Source organism: Mustelus asterias, chromosome 23 (assembly GCF_964213995.1).
Source record: "Mustelus asterias chromosome 23, sMusAst1.hap1.1, whole genome shotgun sequence".
Lineage (NCBI taxonomy): Eukaryota > Metazoa > Chordata > Chondrichthyes > Carcharhiniformes > Triakidae > Mustelus > Mustelus asterias.
In genome coordinates this window covers 51,551,005-51,573,362 of record NC_135823.1, presented here as the reverse complement: position 1 = coordinate 51,573,362, position 22,358 = coordinate 51,551,005, and the positions used below count along the sequence as shown (strand labels likewise).

Genomic DNA, 22,358 nt, shown 5'->3' with positions numbered 1-22,358 from the left:
CTGAGTAATGGGGGAGTGCTGATGGAGAGGTGCGAGGTGGGCCACAGCTTGGTGAAGCCAGGGCTGCCCAGGAAGTGTGAACCTACGCTGCCTTTAGCTGTGGTAGATCAGTGATGGATCTCCCTGGGGAACAGCCACTGGGGAAGGTAGCAAGATCAGGTGGAGTCAATGCCCTGAGGACATCTGTACTTACAGGGAAGTGTCACCCACTGCGACTCCCCTACTGCACAGTCAACAACAACAACAACTTGTATTTATACAGCACCTTTAGGATCCCCATGTGATTCACAGGAATAACATCAGACCAAATACGGCACTGATTCACATAAGGAAACATTAGGACCAGTGATCAAAAACTAGGTAAGGAGATATGTTTTATGGTGCATCATGAAGGAGTATTGAGAGGGGAGAGGTTTAGGGAGGGAATTCCAGAGCTTCAGACCTTCATCACCAATGGTGAAGCAAAGGATCTTGGGAATGTACACAAAGTTGGAGATGTGCAGATATCTCAGAGGGGTTTTTTTGTTCATTCAAGGAATGTGGGAGTTGCTAGCAAAGCCAACATTAGTTGCCCATCCCTAATTGCCCTTGAACTAAGTGGCTTGCTAGGCCTTTTAGAATCATAGAAACCCTACAGTGCAGAAAGAGGCCATTCGGCCCATCGAGTCTGCACCGACCACAATCCCACCCAGGCCCTATCCCCGTATCCCTACATATTTTACCCGCTAATCCCTCTAAGTTACACATCTCAGGACACTTAGGGACAATTTAGCATAGCCAATCAACCTAAGCCGCACATCTTTGGACTGGGCATTCAAGAATCAACCACATTGCTGTGGGTTGTGAGGCTGGAAGAGGTTGCAGAGATAGGCAGAGGTGGGGCCGTGGAAGAATTCGAACAAGAGGATGAGCATTTTAAATTTGAGATGCTGGTGGATGGAATGTCAATGCAGGTTATGAAGGATGAATGGGTTGCTGCGGGCAACAGATGCTGATTAGGTTATGGGTACCACACCTAATAGAGAAAGAAAGGATTGCATTTAGACAGCAACATTTCTGACCACAGGAATCCTAAAATGCGCTTAAACTGTAGTCATTGATGTAGTGTAGGAAATTCAGCAGCTAATGTGCGCACAGCAAGATCCCACAATAGGAATGTGACTTGAATCTGCTTGTGGTGTTTGCTGAGGGATAAATATTGGCCAGAACACCAGGAATGGTTGTTTGTGTCAGATTGGGAGGGCAATAGGGGTCTCCATTTAGCATCTTATCTGAAAGACAGCGCGTCGGACAGTGTGGCATTCCCTCACTATTGCGCTGGAGTATCAGCTTAAATTTTTTGACACTCAAGTCACTGGTGTGGGACTTGAAGCCACATCATTCTGTCTGAGGTACAGCTGACCTTCGTTCATGGAAGGTGGACGATGGGTGGACAACAAAGAGGGGATGGGAGTCAAAAAACAGAAAATGCTGGAAAATCTCAGCAGGTCTGACAGCATCTGTGGAGAGAGATTAGAGCCAACGTTTCGAGTCAGGATGCCAAAGAGTTGGCTCCATTCTCTCCCCACAGATGCTGTCAGACCTGCTGAGGTTTTCCAACATTTTTTCTGTTTTTGTTTCAGATTCCAGCATCTGTAATATTTTGCTTTTATCTTAGGAGATCGGAGTAGTCTGGTTTGGAGATGACAGAAGTTTGGATGGGGGTGGGGAGGGTGCGGTCTGAGGGGGTTTTGTGGGAAGGTGGGGAGGCTGAACAGCACTCACCTGGGCTGTGACAAGGCAGGGCAGTCTCAGAAAGTTGAATAAATAGATAAACTGATGGTCACCAGAAAGTTAAAAAATAGAACAGTAAAACGTAGGAAGTGATTGACACTGAATTGGTCTTGTGTATCTCCAGGAAATGAAACTCCAGGAAAAGTCATTTCCCAAGCTTAGCTGGCTTTTGGTTCTCCTTTTCTCGAGGCACAAGGTGGTTTGGACTGACAGGCTGACGTACTCGGAAGTGTAGAGAAAGTCAGCTTGCTGGTGCTGATGAAGGGGTGGGGAATCTCAAACTCTCACTGACACAGAGAGAGAGAGAGAGAGAGGTAGAAAACACTCACTCCATCAACCATGACTTCTCTCCGGCTCCTGTTCTTGGTGCACACCCAAGTGTTATCAGGTGAGTGGGGTGGAAGGGGGAGAGGAGACCACCAAGACCTTAGATCATAAATTCGGAAAGGAGAGACAGATTTATTACTTAATAAACAGGAAACAATCTGGGAGTGTCGCCGACTGCTTTTTAAAATAGCAAATTCAAAGCCATTTATATCCCCATCACAGTTAATCAAACTCACTCCCAAAGGACTCAGTTTGAGGATGAATTATATTTTATTCCCAAGGTTGAGATGTTTTTTAATGTTGTTTTTTATTTAATTGGAGCTTGGTTTCTGTTGTGAATGGCCAGACCTTTGTTTCCTTACCTTTAGGCTTGTGCTGGCAGTATGACCTGGTACTGAGCAACGATGGTCCCGTCACCACTGGTGCCCAGGGGAGGGTGGCGGCCAGACTGGTCCCCAGGGCTGGGAGCCGGCGGGAGCCTCTCCAGCCACCGTACACCTTCCACTGGTACCTGGAGAGCCCACTCTCCATCCTGCGGAGATCAGAGCAGGAACTCGGATCCTCCATCACCGTCCACAGCCTCACCCCCAAGCTGTACGCCCTGCGTGCCTGGGTGACCCGAAAGGAGTGTTCCTGGTGCCCCACAGTCGCCCATGGTTCCACCAAACTCCTTGTAACAGGTAAGAGCCTAACATGTGGCTGTCATTGGCAATGGAAACTGTTGTCTCCCATTCAATGGTTGACATATATTTGCAACAAATTTCAAAAGACTGATCAAATATTTCTGGATCAGCTTTAACAGCTGTTTTTAGCTGCATCATGTTGATTGTCATTGTTAATTACTAATTGATTATATTCCGTTATTAGTGAAAAAAATGTGAGCATTAATGACACCAGGTTGTCGGCGAATATTGTTCAATAACTACGTGTTATTTCACTATTGGTGAACGTTGTTGAATATTGTACTTGGAGCAAGTTATTAGTTTAATATTGGCCAATAACTGTTCTCACAGCAAGTTATTGGTGAATATTGTTGAATAACTGTACTCGGACCCATGAATATTGATCAGTAACTATATTCAGGCCAAGTTATTGGTGAATATTGACAAATAATGATTTTTTTCATTCATTTGTGGGACATGGGCGTCGCTGGCTGGTCAGCATTTATTGACCATCTCTAGTGGCCCTTGGAGGGCAGTTGAAAGTCAGCCACATTGCTGTGGCTCTGGAGTCACATGTCGGCCAGACCGGGTAAGGATGGCACATTTCCTTCCCTAAAGGACATTAGTGCATCAGATGGGTTTTTCCGACAATCGACAATGGTATCATGGTCATCAGTAGATTCTTAATTCCAGATATATTTTATTGAATTCAAATTCCACCATCTGCCATGGGGGGATTCGAACACACATCCCCAGCTGTGTTTCTGGATTAATAGTCTAGCGATAATACCAAACTTGGACCAAGTTGTTAGTTTAATATTGGTCAATAATTGTACCAAGTTATTAGTGAATATTGTTGAATAACTACTCAGACCAAATTATTGGTGAATATTGGTCTATAACTATAATAAGACCTGGTTACTGGTGAATGCTGTTTAGTAAGTAATTATACCAGGTTATTAGTACATCATCTTTAATAACTATGTGTATTCATTGTTGGCCGTTTGTGGCTGTTTCTCTTTCCCCGGACAGACTCTGTTGTCGGAACTCTTTCATTGCTGCAACCAAATGGCAGTATTACTTCCTCAAGCAAGGAATATGATCTGGCCACCCAGACCCCGACAAAGATCTCATTCATTCTGTACGATCCAAGCGATTATTTCAACACTGCTACATTCCAATACTTCTGGCAGTTTGGTGACGGGTAAATTCTTGACCCTTCATGTTGCTGTAATCCACATTTCGATGAATTAATTATCAGATCATTTTTATACAGCTGAAAGTTTGCGTGAGGATTTATAGATCCGTCCTTGGCCAAACAATCCCTTGTTGGGGACTGCGCGCGCAAAAGGACTGGGTGAAATCATTAGCTTATTTCAAATCATCGTGCTGGATCCCATTTTTCACCTGATGGATGTGTTGATCAAATGCAATTTGTAATGCGCAGAGTACAACACTAACCCCCTCATACAGCCTCACACATCTCAGTCATAATAAAAGGCGTCACAAAGATATCCCAAGAAGGGAAGCTTTCTTTCAGCCTCCCTATTGAATTTAAGAATAGATAAAGAGAAATATTTTACCCAGTGAGTTGTCGTGTTCTGGGATATGCAGCCAGAAAGGTGTTGGAAACAGATTCAATAGTAAAGTTTGAAAGGGATTTGGATAAATACATGAAAATGATAAATTAACAAGGCTATGGGGAAAGGGCAGGGGGAGTGGACTAATTGAAACCAGGTTATTCAGGTCCAGGCATCACTCTCCATTAGACAGAAACAATTGAATCATAGAATCCTAGAATCTCTACAGTGCAGAAGAAGGCCATTCGGCCCATCGAGTCTGCACTGACCGCAATCCCACCCAGGCCCTATCCCCGAAACTCCACATATTTACCCTGTCAATCCCTCTAACATACGCATCCCAGGACACTAAGGGGCAATTTAGCATGGCCAATCAACCTAACCTGCACATTTCTGAACTGTGGGAGGCAACCGGAGCACCCGGAGCAAACCCACTCAGACATGGGGAGAATGTGCAAACTCCACACAGACAGTGACCCAAGCCAGGAATTGAACCTAAGTCCCTGGAGCTGTGAGGCAGCAGGGTTAACCACTGTGCCACCGTGCTGTATGTATGAGGGGCCCCATTGCATAGCATTAGAGAAAGGTAACATAAGGAGACAGTGAACCACACAGCTGGTATGGGGATTGAACCCACACTGTTGGTGTTGTTCCGCATCTCAAAAGGCCAGCGCAGATATGATAGGCAGAATGGCCTCCTGCAAGATTCTAAATTGATTGTTGAGTTTCAAAAAAATAACTTTTGAGGTGGAACATTTACAATTGCTTTCTTGTGGCTGCATACAGGGAGCGAATGGTCACAAATAAATCGTGCACTCTTCATGTCTATCCAACACCAGGGATTTACCAGATGCACGTTGATGTTGTTGCATATCTCAATCACTCTCAACAAAAGACTGGAGTTTATGGCGCTTCACTGAAACTTCTAGGTAATGTTGCATTTATTTATAATGTTCTGCTGGACTGTCTGTGCTGAATTTTCTATCTGGAGTTGGGACCATTTCCAGGTCCTGACCCAGCGCGATGATGCCTTTAACAAAAAGGCCAATTGGTAACCATGGTGAGTGCTGTCCATCCAATTACGGCTCAAGGGGCTCCTGTTGACCCTTCTACACTTAGAAACAGCAGTCCCACTGTCAGAGGTGGGATGCTGCTAATGTAGGTAGGATGAGAGACAGCACGTCCGTCTTAAACTGCTGTGGTAATTTCTCAAATTCAGAGGCCACAGCCCCACTGCACAACCACGGCCACGGCCCAAGGGTATTGTGGGTGTGTAGGGGGATTGGGGGGGGTGGGGGCAGTGGTCCAAAAGCTGGATGGAGTGCCGCACCCGCCTACCATCATCGTTCTGCTGCCAGGAATCTGCCTAAATTTCTTGGCCTTAATTTGGCCTCAGCAAGGGCCTGAACGCCAACTGGAAAATTGATTACTGCCTGTTGGGTGACCTTAAGTGGCCCTCGAATTGGTCCAATGTGCAACCCATTGCTTGCGGGGCCAGTAGTCATCACTGCCCCAATCCTGCCTGAACAAAAATGGACCAGAGATCCAGGATCCTGGCGAGAAATTGGCATGCTGAGGGGTCGCAGGAAGTTGCAGGTCCATCTCTCTCTAGTCCCCCCCCCCCCCCCCCCCCACCCCCCCACCTTCTACCTCTCCACAGGCAAACAAAAATTCTGCCATTCGTGTGAACAGCACCAAGGCAGTAAGTGAACACACTTTACAGTATCTCTTCGCTGGAGGGGGTGCAGAGGAGATTCACCAGGATGCTGCCTGGGATAGGACACTAAAGTTATGAAGAGAGGTTGGATAGGCTTGGGTTGTTTTCATTGGAGCAGAGAAGACTGAGGGCGACCTGATCGAGATGTACAAGATTATGAGAGACATGGACAGAGTGGATAAGGAGCAACTATTCCCCTCTGTTGAAGGGTCAGTGATGAGGGGACATAGGTTCAAGGTGAGGAGCAGGAAGTTTAGGGGGGATGTGAGGAAAAACTTTTTTACGCAGAGGGTGGTGACGGTCTGGAATGCGCTGCCTGGGAGAGTGGTAGAGGCGGGATGCCTCACATCCTTTAAAAAGTGTTAATGATGTGATTGTCATGATGAGCACTTGGCACATCATAACATTCAGGGCTACAGGCCAAGTGCTGGCAGATGGGAATAGGTGGGAGTTCAGGTGTTTCTAATGTGTCGGTGCAGACCCGATGGGCCAAAGGGCCTCTTCTGCGCTGCATGATTCTGTGGTCAAACCAGTCAGTGCTAACCTTGTGATCCTCTGTTTGGGGTGACTCAAAACAAGGAAAGTTCTATGCCCTCCCATGACCAGAGTTGTGAAATAATCATTCCCTAATAAGCATGACGATGAAGTAATGGTATTACACATTCTCTACAAATCTGACTCATTCCAGATACCATCAAAAAGATTGAAGTCAAGAGCGTAGAAGACACCCAGGCAGACCACAGAATGGACTTTTACGTGTATGTCAATGGCAGGTAAGAGAATTTGCCAGCCGATCTCTCCTGACCTTCAGGGCTGCAAGGTGTCGGAATAAATCAAATTCTGCTTTTACTACATAGTTTTTTCACCAGTGATTTTGGACAAGCAGTCCAACCATTTCTGAACACATGTTACACGTACCTGGGAACACCACCACCTGCAAGTTCCCCTCTAAGTCACACAGCGTCCTGGCTTGGAAATACATCATCATCTCTTCACTTGTCGCTGGGTCAAATATACTGGCCGGAATTTTATGGGAGACCCGGAACGTTCCTGGAAACCCCATTGGTGGGACCAGAAGATCTCGCCGCCGGTCAATGGTGGGCCACCTTCCGCCGCAGTGAAACACGTGGCGGGATGCGCAGTGAATCCCGCCCACTAATTATTTATATCATTTATGGCTACATTGCAAATAAAAATCGTAATGAAAAAGTTGACAACGGGAATTAAGGTTTTGTAGACGGGACATGACATAGCATTTACAGCACAGACACAGGCCAGCAATTCCCGCCCGTGACTATACTCCACATGAACCTCCAGTCCTTTCCATCTCATCCTTTGATTTATTAACTCGTGGAACGTGGGCCTCGCTGGCTGGGCCAACATTTATTGTCCATCCCTAGTTGCCGTTGGAGGGCTGTTGAGAGTCAAACACATTGCTGTGGCTCTGGAGTCACATGTAGGCCAGACCAGGTAAGGACAGCGGATTTCCTTTCCTAAAGGACATTAGTGAACCAAATGGATTTTTCCGACAATCGACAATGGTTCCATGGCCATCAGTAGATTCTTAATTCCAGATATTTTTCATTGAATTCAAATTCCACCATGGAGGGATTCGAACCCGGTTCCCCAGAACATTAGCTGAGTTTCTGGATTAATGGTCTAGTGATAATACCACTAGGCCATCGCCTCCCCCATATGCTTATCTCGCCTCTCCTTAAATTAATATAAGTTATTTGTGTCAATTACTCCTTGTAATAGCAGGTTTCACATTCTAACCACTCACTGGGATTCTCTGGATAGTTAATGTATTAGATAGTTATAGGTACTGTGGTAACTTGACACCACAATAAAGGCAGTCGAATACATCGTTTAAAAGAAGGATCTCCTTCACATAATAAACTAACCAAGTTTAACAATAACAGTAACTCAGCAGAACGGTAATAACTGTAATAACTATGAAAACAGGAGCACTAGTAAAACAGGTCTCGTTTGCAGGACGTTCTCTTACAGACTGAAAAGCCCTCCAAAGATATGAACTCTTCGGTGTATGTCTGAAGATTAATCTCTGTCAGAGTAAGGCCTGGCACTCGGCTAGAGTCTCACGTTGACTTATAGGTCTTTTTATTAATTACGGATGTACAGGCTTCTGTGTCCACTTCCATCTCGATTTGCTTTCCATCCACCTCCACCATAGTATAAATACGCACTTCATTAACATTAAACATGTAAGTACGTTCCTCTGCCTGCTCCGAGCTTTTCATATAGGATGTAGCTGCTTGCGGCTTCCTCTAATTTAAATGTTCTTGCTCAGCCTTTGTCTTGCCTTTTGCGCCTCTGCATTTCTCTGCTAAATGCCCCCTCTTGTTGCTTCAGTGACGCACAGCGCCCATAAATTTGCAATGATTCGCATAGAGTGGCCCTCCACACCTAAACACTCCACTGCTTTCACCTCTCTGCTTACAGCTTCTTTCTGTGCTTGGTGTAGAGCCTCTTCCTGGGCATCAACATTAGCTACTGAATAGCTTTAACATTGCTGACAGCTATTTCCATGTGTTGTGAAGTTGAGTTTGTAAAGATGTAAAGAATATTTAGAAAGATGTAAAAGAATTGTAAAAGCTATTAGAGAGAAAAGAAACAAACGTGGTCCCTTTAAAAAGCTGTTTTGTGTTCAATGCTGAAATGTTTAAAATGCAGGTATACAGAGTACACAAATGGCAACATTTGTTTCAGACCAAAAGCACCAGGGTTGCCTTGGTAACTGGCTTTGCAGGTTTTTACATTTGTGTTAGCCTATGAGCTTAAAGAAGACACACAGCTAACAGCCAATGGGTTTAGAGAAAACCCTCAATGATTAAGACCTATCAAATTTGAATTTACTATTGTTGCCAATCTCAAGCCAATCCGAGTGCAGGAATGTTAATAGGTCATAAGGACTATAAAAGAGGAATGCAACTTGCGGGGAGTTGAACCAGAAGCAGGGCCAGACCTTTAACTGAAACAGTTAAAGGCAGCGAAGGGCAGTTAGATTAGCTGGAGCAGTTAATTCTTAACTCTGCCAGTTTCAGATAGGTCTAACCAGTGAAAGGTAAAGACTCCAGCAGCACTTACCGACAACAGACAACTATAGAAGAACTCCAGAAAGCTTCCAAATTCCATCAAGTCTGGTTGCATCATTTCTTTGAGAGTTACTCGAATTCCGTTATTTCTGCTTTGAGTAATGAATATTCCTTGTGTTATCCGAACAGCATTTTAGTCGAATTGTACCTGAGTTAATGTGTAAGTTGTTTAGTTAAAGTTCCTGATTATTTAAATGAAATATCTTGTTGATTCTTCACTTAAAGCAAGCGTCGGGCCTTTATGTTAATGAACCTCCAAACATTAATTAAGAACAGTTAATACCTTCCCAAATAATTAAGCAGATGTGAGGTAAAGGGGATTAACCTCTGTGTCGTAACACACACCCTGAGAGATTTCTGGAGCCTTCTTAAAAGTCAGTGAGGCTTCCCTGAACAACCGATGCTGAATGCTGTCCTCGCTAATGGCACAAACTAATCTATCTCTGAGCATACCTTTTAAAACTGCTCTGAAATAATCGTAGAATTCCTACAGTGCGTAAGGAGGCCATTTGGCCCATTGACTCTGCACTGACTCTCTAATAGAGTATTTTACACAGGCCCTCTCCCCACCCTATCCCGATAACCCCAAACATTTAGCATGGCTAATCCATCTAAGGGCAGCAGAGTGGTTAGCATTGCTGCCTCACAGCACCAGGGATCCAGGTTCAATTCCGGCCTCGGGTGACTGTCTGTGTAGAGCCTGCACGTTCTCCTCGTGTCTGCGTGGGTTTCCTCCGGGTGCTCCTGTTTCCTCCCACACTCCAAAGATGTGTGGTTTAAGTTGATTGGCCATGTTAAATTGTCCCTTAGTGTCAGGGAGATTTGCAGGGTAAATATATGGGGTTAAGGGGATAGGTCCTGGGTGGAATTGTTGTCGCTGCAAGCTCAATGGACTGAATGGCCTCCTTCTGTGCTGTAGCGATTCTATGATTCTCCTTGTCACCAGAAAGATGCAGTAACTTGAGACAATAAATAAGGTCGTCGAATGGATTGTTTAAAAGAAGGATCTTTATATAATAAAATAACAAAGTTTAACAGTAACTCAGCAGAACAGTGAAATCCTATGAGAACAGGAGCACTAGTAAAACAGGTCCTGCTCGCAGCCTGAGAAGCCTGGCAAACCTGCACATGTTCAGAACCCTCAACAGGACACCAGTGAACGCTTATAAAACCAATCTGTACTCAAAATGGCATTCTGTAACAGGTTTCTCAGTGTTCAGACTCTGTGCTGTTAAGCAAATGTCTCTTATTTGTATCCTTCTTCCCCAGCCCCCCTCTGCAGATCTGCTGGCTCATTTCTCGCAGCTGCGTCCCCGTCATTGGTCAAGGATGCCACCCAATAGAGTTGCTCAGGTCAACAGTCGCCAACCTGAGCCACACCTTCACTGAGCTGGGACCGTACACCTTCAACGTGAGGGCTGAGAATAGTGTCAGCGACCTGCAGGCATGCTACAAAATAACCACCTGGCAAAACGGTAAGCCCTGAGCACTCGACCGAGACCGATTGTGCACGGAGAGCTGTGGGGTGGAGAAACCAGGAGCTTGTGAAGGGGGAAATGACGGGAAGGGTTTTGACACTGCAGGGTGGCACGCTGGTTAGTACCGCTGCCTCATGGTGCCAGGGACCCGGGTTCGATTCCCGGCTTCTATGATTCAATGAACCGGCGTGGTACATTTCTTCCCAAGTAATGGAGCTGGGGCTGGGGGGGTGGGGAGGTGGGGTAGGGGTGGGGGGGGGGGGGGGGGGGTATTCTCAATGCCAAGCATTGTTAGAATTTGAAGAAGTGTATTTATTTCACCACTTACATTTGTGCAATGGAATGAGGAACGTTCCATCCAACAAGCACACTGCTCTAACATGGATCCTATTCTAACTGTTTAATCTCTTACAACAGACCAGATCGATTAAGTTGGACCCTATCAATTTAATCTCCATGTATAGATCCTCTATAGAGGTGGGGCAGCACAGTGGTTAGAACTAATGCCTCACAAAGCCAGGGACCTGGGTTCAATCCCGGCTTGGGTCACTGTCTGTGCAGAGTCTATACATTCTCCCCGTTTCTTCATGGGTTTCCTCCGGGTGCTCCGGTTTCCTCCCACAATCCAGGTGGATTGGCCGTGCTAAGTTTTCCCTCAGTGTACCCAAACAGATGTCGGAGTGTGGCGACTAGGGGATTTTCACAGTAACTTCATTGCAGTGTTAATGTAAGCCTACTTGTGACACTAATAAATAAACTTTAAACTATCACGTTTAACCTTTATCATTACAATCAAAGAATTACATTCCCATTAAGCTATTTGCACATTAGAATTGTCTGCGATCGACAGGGATTAGTACCAAGTGGCCAATTGATTTTTCAGTTATGATGTTGGCCAAAGCTGAAACCTCAGTGCAGTACTTAGGGAGTGCTGCTTTGTCTTTGGATGAGATGATAAACAGACACCCTCATGTGCCTGCTCGGGTTGATGTAAAAGATCCCTTGGCACTATTTTGAAGAAGAGCGGGGGAGTTCCCCCCAGTGTCCCAGCCAATATTTATCCTTCAATCGCCATCACAGATGTAGATTACCTGCAGGAGCTTGCTTCCTACACGACAACAGTCGCTGCACTTCAAAATGTACCTCATTGGCTGCAAAGCTTTGAGACATCCAGTGATTGTGAAAATGCTAATAAATGTGCAGTCTTTTTATTCCTACGATCAATGGACCATGCAGGAACAAACCAGTTTCCTGTCTCTGTCTCCAGCATCGTGGATGGGAGAATGGGTCTGAGATGTGAGGTTTGCTCTTCAGTTCCATTTAATGTCACTCCGTCAGTCTTCTTTGGCTCCTCTGAAAGACGTGCTGGATTGGCCGTGCTAAATTCTCCCTCAGTGTTACCCGAACAGACACCAGAGTGTGGCGACTGGGGGATTTTCACAGTAACTTCATTCCAGTGTTAATGTAAGCATTACTTGTGACAAATAAATAAACTTTACTTTCGGGGCAGCATAGAAATCATAGAAATCATCATAGAAACCCTACCGTACAGAAAGAGGCCATTCGGCCCATCAAGTCTGCACCGACCACAATCCCACTCAGGCCCTACCCCCATATCCCTACATATTTTACCCACTAATCCCTCTAATCTACACATCCCAGGACACGAAGGGGCAATTTTTTAGCATGGCCAATCCACCTAACCCGCACATCTTTGGACTGTGGGAGGAAACCAGAGCACCCGGAGGAAACCCACGCAGACACGAGGAGAATGTACAGACTCCATACAGACAGTGACCCAAGCCGGGAATCGAACCCAGGTCCCTGGAGCTGTGAAGCAGCAGTGCTAACCACTGTGCTACCGTGCGCATGGTGCCACAGTGGTTAGCGGTGCTGCCTCTCAGCACCAGGGACCTAGATTCAATTCCCGGCTTGGGTCGCTGTCTGTATGGAGTCTGTACATTCTCCCCATATCTGCGTGGGTTCCCTCCGGGTCCTCCGGTTTCCTCCCACAGTCCGAAAGACGTGCTGGTTAGGTGGATTGGCCGTGCTAAATTCTCCCTCCATGTACCCGAACAGGCACCAGAGTGCGGCGACTGGGGAGTTTTCACAGTAACTTCATTCCAGTGTTAATGTAAGCCTTACTTGTGACACTAATAAATAAATATAAATTGAAACTCTCTCTCTGGCTGTTAACAGAGCCACAAAAGGAAGGAGAGGGGCTGAGAATCCACACACAGCTGGAGCAGCTGCTTGGTGGGACCTGATAGAGATCAGCATCCTCACCCGTGACCCCCCCCTCCCCCGCACCCCTCCCACCCCCCGCCTCCCCCTGCCCCGATTAGCTCCCATCGCCACACTCAGAGAGCTGCTGTCACAGGAGTCCAATGATGCAGCATTCCTGACCACTTCCACTTTTGCTCATCTGCAGTCCCAGCAGGAAGGCTGCACACTTTCACATCAGCATCAAGTGACAGGAGTCTGGCAAAAGAGCATTGAAGATTAAAGGATGATCGAATTGAGGCATTTGAGATGATTAAAAGGTTGAGCACATCAGAGCCTGGGAGAAAGTTGCTGGAGTAGCCCGTCAGGCCCTTCGAGCATTCTCCACCATCCAATAAGAGCACAGCTGATCTACCGCATCAGTTGCACCTTCCCACACTACTCTATATTCCTTTAGCATCCAATTCCCTCCCCAAACCCCATTTTGGAGGGCACGGCCATCATCTAAGAGTGCTATATTCTGTCAAAGGCCTTCTCCTGGTCCAGGCGAATGTCATGATGTGGAGATGCCGGCGTTGGACTGGGGTAAACACAGTAAGAAGTTTAACAACACCAGGTTAAAGTCCAACAGTAATTTTGCTTTTGCTACCAAATAAACCTGTTGGACTTTAAGCTGGTGTTGTTAAACTTCTTACCAGGCGAATGTGGCTGGTGTTCATCCTCCTGTCCTGCACGTAGACAATCATACCTCAGAGTAGAACAAGGCCAGCAGAGGTCTTCCTGCCGGATACAGCGCAGGTCTGGTCAGGGTGGATCACCAACTCCAGAGCAGGTTCGAGCCGAATGGCGATCATCATGACCAGAATTTTATACTCAATATTCAACAGTGAAACTGGTCACCAATTTCTCATCTCCTCCCGCTCCCCCTTCCGCTTGTAAGTGAGGGTGATGATGCTTTTCTTCATGGACTCTGACCTGCTCCCGCTCTGAAGCAGACTCCTGTACACTCCCAGTAGGTCTGGCCGATCCAGCCCATCGGACCAGCAGTTCAACTCGTCTCAAAGGACTTGACCGCTTTGTTAGCTGGCCCAGAGTTAGCAGTTTATCTAGATTCTCCCACTCACCATGGCGGTAGAGAGGGCACCGTGGTTAGCACTGCTGCCTCACAGCGCCAGGGGCCAGGGTTCAATTCCTGGCTTGGGTCACTGTCTGTGTGGAGTTTGCACATTCTCCCCGTGTCTGCGTGGGTTTGCTCCGGTTTCCTCCCTCAGTCAGAAAGACGTGCGGGTTAGGGTGCATTGGCCATGATAAATTCTCCCTCAATGTACCCGAACAGGTGCTGGAGTGCGGCGACTAGGGGATTCTCATAGTAACTTCATTGCAGTGTTAATGTAAGCCTCCTTGTGACACTAATAAATAAACTTTAAACTTAAGTCAAAGTGTTTGTCAAAGCTGTTTTTCAAATTGTGCACTGTAATTTCTTGGTTATGCCACAAGATGGCATCACCAAGGGGTGATGTCAGAGGCACTTCTTTACACAAAGGGTAACAGAAATCCGGAACGCGCTCTCCCTCACCAGCTGTTGAGACTGAGGATCAGTTGTGAAATTTGAAGTCAAGATTGGCTGCTTCTTGCTTGATGGGAGTATTGAAAGATATGGAATTAAATGGAGTTTGTGGACAGATTGAGGGACCTCCTGCTGTTACTCAAAGTAAGAAGTTTAACAACACCAGGTTAAAGTCCAACAGGTTTATTTGGTAGCAAAAGCCACACAAGCTTTCGGAGCTGCAAGCCCCTTCTTCAGGTGAGTGGGAATTCTGTTCACAAACAGAGCATATAAAGACACAAACTCAATTTACATGAATAATGGTTGGAATGCGAATACTTACAACTAATCAAGTCTTTAAGAAACAAAACAACGTGAGTGGAGAGAGCATCAAGACAGGCTAAAAAGATGTGTATTGTCTCCAGACAAGACAGCCAGTGAAACTCTGTGGGGGTTACAAATAGTGTGACATGAACCCAATATCCCGGTTGAGGCCGTCCTCGTGTGTGCGGAACTTGGCTATCAGTTTCTGCTCAGCGACTCTGCGCCGTCGTGTGTTGCGAAGGCCGCCTTGGAGAACGCTTACCCGAATATCAGAGGCCGAATGCCCGTGACCGCTGAAGTGCTCCCCGGAGGGCTTGTCTGTAGTCTCCTCGGATGAGGAGGATCGCAACAGACACCTCCAGACGCTGAAAGATGCCCTCATAAGAACAGGATATGGCGCTCGACTCATTGATCAACAGTTCCAACGCGCCACAGCGAAAAACCGCACCGACCTCCTCAGAAGACAAACACGGGACACGGTGGACAGAGTACCCTTCGTTGTCCAGTACTTCCCCGGAGTGGAGAAGCTACGGCATCTCCTCCGGAGCCTTCAACATGTCATTGATGAAGACGAACATCTCGCCAAGGCCATCCCCACACCCCCACTTCTTGCCTTCAAACAACCGCACAACCTCAAACAGACCATTGTCCGCAGCAAACTACCCAGCCTTCAGGAGAACAGTGACCATGACACCACACAACCCTGCCACAGCAACCTCTGCAAGACGTGCCATCATCTCACATGAGAACACCATCCACCAGGTACACGGTACATACTCTTGCAACTCGGCCAACGTTGTCTACCTGATACGCTGCAAGAAAGGATGTCCCAAGGCATAGTACATTGGGGAAACTATGCAGACGCTGCGACAACGGATGAATGAACACCGCTCGACAATCACCAGGCAAGACTGTTCTCTTCCTGTTGGGGAGCACTTCAGCGGTCACGGGCATTCGGCCTCTGATATTCGGGTAAGCGTTCTCCAAGGCGGCCTTCGCGACACACGACAGCGCAGAGTCGCTGAGCAGAAACTGATAGCCAAGTTCCGCACACACGAGGACGGCCTCAACCGGGATATTGGGTTCATGTCACACTATTTGTAACCCCCACAGAGTTTCACTGGCTGTCTTGTCTGGAGACAATACACATCTTTTTAGCCTGTCTTGATGCTCTCTCCACTCACGTTGTTTTGTTTCTTAAAGACTTGATTAGTTGTAAGTATTCGCATTCCAACCATTATTCATGTAAATTGAGTTTGTGTCTTTATATGCTCTGTTTGTGAACAGAATTCCCACTCACCTGAAGAAGGGGCTTGCAGCTCCGAAAGCTTGTGTGGCTTTTGCTACCAAATAAACCTGTTGGACTTTAACCTGGTGTTGTTAAACTTCTTACTGTGTTTACCCCAGTCCAACGCCGGCATCTCCACATCGTTACTCAAAGTCCCAGGTTCAACCCCAGCCCCCAGTTGATTGAGGTAGGGGTGGTTACAGAGAGGAATGGTTACATGTACCAATCGCTCATTGGGGTAGCATAAAGAAACGTCTCTTAACCTCCTCTCCCTTCATCTTCTCTACAGGTACCCATCCAATTTGGTTTATTGTACCGTGTGTTACCCTGTTCACTGCCATTCTCCTCTTCACCCTCTCCATCGTCATGAGAAAGAGCAGAGCCCAGAAGGATGCGGTTGAGGTAAAATTTAAACCTTTTCTGATACCGTTTCATATCAGGGACTCAAAGCGACAAGAGTGGGAAAATTATTTCATACCTGGACTTCATCCATTCAAGGCCGGAGATTTTCAATGGTCTTAATGTCACCTCCACTCGCATCAGGCAAATAACTTCCTGGTGTGTTAAATCCAGGATAAATCAAATCACTTACTGTACACTTTGATGTACATGTCATTGGTCAGAACATTGAACATTGAATACAGTAGTTGGATTGTCTTGTTGAAGTTGTACAAGACATTGGTAAGGCCACACTTGGAATACTGTGTACAGTTCTGGTCACCCTATCATAGAAAGGATATTATTAAACTAGAAAGAGTGCAAAAGAGATTTACTAGAATGCTACTGGGACTTGATGGTTTGAGTTATAAAGAGAGGCTGAGGGGTGATCTTATAGAGGTCTATAAAATAATGAGGGGCATAGATCAGCTCGATCGTCAATATCTTTTCCCAAAGGTAGGGGAGTCTAAAACTAGAGGGCATAGGCTTCAGGTGAAAGGGGAGAGATACAAAAGTATCCAGAGGGGCAGTTTTTTCAGAGGGTGATGAGTGTCTGGAACAAGCTGCCAGAGTTAGTAGTAGAGGCGGGTACAATTTTGTCTTTTAAAAAGCATTTAGACAGTTACATGGGTACGATGGGTATAGAGGGTTATGGGCCAATGCGGGCAATTGGGACTAGCTTAGGGATTTTAAGAAAAGGGTGGCATGGACAAGTTGGGCCGAAGGGCCTGTTTCCATGCTATAAACCTGTATGAGTCTATGACTCACTTTGCTTGCTCGCTAATCCTTCCACAACCATTCAATTCCTCCACCACTGACAAACAGTGGCAGTCTCCTACCATCTACAAGATGCACTGCAGGAATTCACCAAGGCTCCTTAGGCAACGCCTTCCAAACCCACAACCACTACCATCCAGAAGGACAGCAGATACCTGGGAACACCACCACCTGGAAGTTCCCCTCCAAGTCACTCACCATTCTGACTTGGAAATATATTGCTGCTCCTACACTGTCGCTGGGTCAAAATCCTGGAATTCCCTCCCTAACAGCGCTGTAGGCGTGCCTACACCTCGGGGACTGCAGCGATTCAAGAAGGCAGCTCACCACCACCTTCTGAAAGGTAATTGGGGATGGGCAATAGTTGCTGGCCAGCCAGCGACGCCAACATCCTGCAAATAAGAAAAAACAAGAACAAAGTGTTTACTTCCTATTCCTTGTCTATATGCTGCCTCTTAGCAACATCACCCAAAAAAACCATGGCAGGTTTCACATGTACGGTGATGACACTGTCAGATGGTCAGTGCTGAGGGAGTGCCGCACTGTTGTAGGGTCAGTACTGAGGGAGCATTGCACTGTCTGAGGGTCAGTGCTGAGGGAGTGCTGCACTGTCAGTAGGTCGGTGCTGAGGGAGTGCTGCACTGTCAGAGGGTCAGTACTGAGGGAGTGCTGCACTGTCAGAGGGACAGTACTGAGGAGTGCTGCACTGTCAGTAGGTCAGTGCTGAGGGAGTGCTGCACTTGTTCAAGGGTCAGTGCTGAGGGAATGCTGCACTGTCAGTAGGTCAGTGCTGAGGGAGTGCTGCACTGTCAGTAGGTCAGTGCTGAGGGAGTGCTGCACTTGTTCAAGGGTCAGTGCTGAGGGAATGCTGCACTGTCAGTAGGTCAGTGCTGAGGGAGTGCTGCACTGTCGGTAGGTCAGTGCTGAGGGAGTGCTGCACTGTCAGTAGGTCAGTGCTGAGGGAGTGCTGCACTTGTTCAAGGGTCAGTGCTGAGGGAGTGCTGCACTGTTCAAGGGTCAGTACTCAGGCAGTGTTGCATTATCAGAAGATTAGTGCTGAGGGCGTGCTGCACTGTTGTAGGGTCAGTGCTGAGAGAGTGCTGCATTGCCAGAGGTGCCACCTTTTGTTAAACTGAGACCTCGCCTGCCCACTCAGGAGGATAGAAAAGATTCTGTGGCCACAATTTTATGGAAGACCAGGGAATTCTTCCCTGTGTCTTGGCCAACCTTTATTCCTCTACCAACGTCTGGTCATGTGGTATGCGGGAGCTTGCTGTGCGCGAAGCTGACTGCTGCGTTTCCTACGGTATAACTGTGATCTTATCTCAACACACTTCATTGGGTGTAAAGTGTTTTCAGATGTTCCAAGGTCAGCGATTGTACCGTTATGGTCTCTTTACCTAAGGAAAGATGTACTTACCCTGGAGGCAATGCATCAACAGTTCACTGGATTAGTTCCTGCAATGAAGGGATTGTCGTAGGAGGAGAGATGGAGTAGAGTAGGCCTTTACTCCCTGGAGTCTTGAAGAATGAGAATTGGTGGAATGGGAACATATCAAACTCTGAAAGGGTCTTGGCAGGGTGCTGGATCAATGTTTCCCCTGGCTCGAGAATCCACAGCACAGGAGTCAGTATCAGAATAAGGGGTTGGATATTTAAAGTTTATTTATTAGTGACACAAGTAGGCTTACATTAACATTGCAATGAAGTTACTGAGAAAATCCCCCAGTCGCCACACTCCAGCGCCTGTTCGGGTACACTGAGGGAGAATTTAGCATGGCCAATGCACCCTAACCAGCACGTCTTTCGGACTGTGGGAGGAAACTGGAGCACCCGGAGGAAACCCATTTGGATTGAGATGAGGAGAAATCTTGTCACTCAGAGTTTGTGAATTTTTGGGGGTTCTTTATCCCAGAGAGCTGTCACTTGTCGAGTTTATTTAAGACCGAGGTCTTTCGAGTTTTGGACATGGAGGGAATCGAGAGGGATATGTGCAGGGTGGTGGGGGTTGAAGTTGAAGCTGAGGTTTTGATGTGACGGAACGGTAGGGCTGGATCAAAGGCCTAATCCTGCTCTTATATCAAGGGTTCCCAAACTGCGAGTTGTGACCTCCAGTGAGGTCATGGACCGAGTCTTTGGGGTCGGAAGCTCCCTCGGCTTCGAGGCAACAATGGCCTCTGTGGGAGTGCTCACCCTGGTATTGGCGTGATGTTGTTTTTTTCTCCTGGCGCGGTCCAGTGGGCCGAGGTCTCATGAAATGGGCTCTGAGACCCTGTCACTGCAACCAATAGAACCTGCTCAATGTCAGGGGAGAGAAAACACTGTCGGCAGCTTTCTAACCACAAACCACAGCCCGACAACCACCTCTCCCGCAGACCCCCCACTGCAACCCCCCCCTCCCCCCTGCCAACCGCTGCCGCTCCCACAGACCCCCCACCCCCCCGACCGCTGCCACTCTCACAGACCCTCTGCAGCCCCCCCTCCCCACCACTGCCGCTCCCATAGACTCCCTGCCCCCTGCGCGACCGCTGCCGCTCCCACAGACCCCCCACTGCAGCCCCCCCTCCCCCCTGCCAACCGCTGCCGCTCCCACAGACCCCCCACCCCCCCCGACCGCTGCCACTCTCACAGACCCTCTGCAGCTCCCCCCCCCGCTGCCGCTCCCATAGAACCCCTGCCCCCCGCGCGACCGCTGCCGCTCCCACAAACCCCCCCCCGCGCGACCGCTGCCGCTCCCACAAACCCCCTGCCCCCCGCGCGACCGCTGCCGCTCCCACAGGCCCACTGCACCTGGCCCCTCCCCCGACCACTGCTGCTCCCACAGACCCTCTGCAGCCCCTCCCCCAACCGCTGCCGCTCCCACAGACCCACTGCACCCACCCCCCTCCCCCCTGCCAACGGCTGCCGCTCCCACAGACCCTCTGCAGCCCCTCCCCCAACCGCTGCCGCTCCCACAGACCCCCTGCCCCCCCGCGCGACCGCTGCTGCTCCCACAGACCCACTGCACCCGGCCCCTCCACCCCACCATGCTCACAGTTTGACGCCCACTGCCACTCTGACAGTTCTATCCCCTCAACTGCCCCCCCACCACTCTCTCAGTTCCACCCCCCATTGCCCTCACTACTCTACACCCCCCCCTCCTCCCCCACATGCCTCCTGCGCTCACAACCACCCCATCCCACAGCACTCAAAGTCTCCTCCCTCGCCGCTCTCAATCTGGGCTCACACCAATGTTCTGATGTCAAAATTGATCCCGGGGGCGGAAACGTGGGGGGCACTGCCTCACATTGTGAAGTAGGAAGTCTCACAACACCAGGTTAAAGTCCAACAGGTTTATTTGGTAGCAAATACCATAAGCTTTCGGAGCACAGCTCCTTCGTCAGATGGAGTGGATATCTGCTCCAACAGTGCACAGACACAGGAATCAAGTTACAGAATACTGATTAGACTGCAAATCTCTACAGCCAGCCAGGTCTTAAAGGTACAGATAATGTGGGTGGAGGGAGCATTCAACACAGGTTAAAGAGATGTGTATTGTCTCCAGACAGAACAGCTAGTGAGATTCTACAAGCCCCTCACAAGCATCTCACTAGCTGTTCTGTCTGGAGACAATACACATCTCTTTAACCTGGTGTTGTGAGACTTCTTACTGTGCTTACCCCAGTCCAACGCCGGCATCTCCACATCATCACATTGTGAAGTCAGGTGCATGGGCCATGCTAAATCCTCCCTCCGTGTACCCGAACAAGTGCCACAGAGTGTGGCGACTAGGAGATTTTCACAGTAACTTCATTGCAGCGTTAATGTAAGCCGACTTGTGACATTAATAAATAAATTTAACTTCTTCAAATTGTGCTCTGTAGTTTCTTGATTATGCCACATGATGGCAGTGCAGCACACACAATGCACAGTGGATTCGAGGCCCTTAGTGATTGAATCAGAAAATCCCACTGCCACACAGGGAGGCCATTCGGCCTTCATACTGGTGCCAGCTCTTTGAAAGAGCTTTCTAATTTAGGTGTTTGGTTTTGTGTCCGAAAGCAAGATTTCTGACTGCCGCTCGCTTTGTTCTTTCTTTTGTTTTCAAGGTGGCAGATTTTGATTTCTCCCCGTCATCGGACAAGTCGATGAAGGATGTTTGGGTTCCCTCACGGAGGAACGTTCAGGTTTGCTGCATCCCCTGCGGCCGTCTGGAGAACACCTCACGCAGCCTCAGTGGAAGAGAGGTCCATTCACTCCTGAGCTTCAGTCACAGCCAGCTCCAGGATTACACCCGAAGGCCCAAGATGCATGCCTCCAGCCCGCTGTGAAGGTGGCCTTGCTTCATTTTGCTGAATGGTCTCTTATCAAAGAGCAGGCATGGATTATACAACTGATCGGGGGTGGGGTGGGGGGAGGGGGTTGTTCCCTCCACTCCAGTGCAGTACTGAGGGAGCGCTGAACTGCTCGAGGGACCCCCTCTCAAATGAGACTTTAAACCAAAGCCCCATCTGGCCTCTCAGGCGGAGAGGCGCTATTTTCAAAGAAGGGCAGTGGAGTTCTCCTGATGTCCTCCACAATATTTATCCCTCAACCCAGCATCAGCTGAAAAAAAAACAGATAATCTGTGGGAGCTTGCTGCTCACAATAATGGCTACCATGTTTTATACATTAACAACCGTGACTGCGCCTCAGTAATGTGTAATTGGCTGCAGAGTTAACGGGGACGCGTACTTGCTATGTATTTAAAAGGGTTGCAGGTTGCTTTAAGAGCTGATCACATGATTTGATGGTGATGTCATTAGAGCGTGAGCTCAGGCTGCCGTTTTACCCTTAGTTTTGTACATGAGACCCGTGCAGAGAGCAGCTCTTCAATAAAACCTGTTGTGTTTTTGTTTGAATCTCTGTGTGCAAACCAAGGCCGGAATTCTCCCAAAAACCATTGTCGATTGTCAGAAAAACTCATCTGATTCACTAAAGGGCAGCACGGTGGCACAGTGCTGCCTCGCAGCAGCAGGGACCCGGGTTCAATTCCTGGCTTGGGTCACTGTCTGTCTGGAGTTTGCACGTTCTCCCCGTGTCTGCGTGGGTTTCCTCCGGGTGCTCCGGTTTCCTCCCACAGTCCAAATA

At 48.0% G+C, this 22,358-nt stretch overlaps 1 protein-coding gene across 1 annotated transcript; it reads left to right on the top strand.

Moving 5' to 3' along the window:
• The first annotated feature begins 2,047 nt into the window (after positions 1-2,047).
• On the top strand, positions 2,048-22,127 carry tmem130 (transmembrane protein 130). The gene is made up of 8 exons (XM_078239833.1): positions 2,048-2,161; positions 2,469-2,780; positions 3,795-3,966; positions 5,129-5,271; positions 6,748-6,832; positions 10,445-10,650; positions 16,324-16,436; positions 21,338-22,127. Exons 1-8 carry the CDS (start codon positions 2,113-2,115, stop codon positions 21,557-21,559), a joined length of 1,302 nt encoding a protein of 433 aa, XP_078095959.1. The 5' UTR covers positions 2,048-2,112; the 3' UTR covers positions 21,560-22,127.
• The last annotated feature ends 231 nt before the right edge of the window (positions 22,128-22,358 follow it).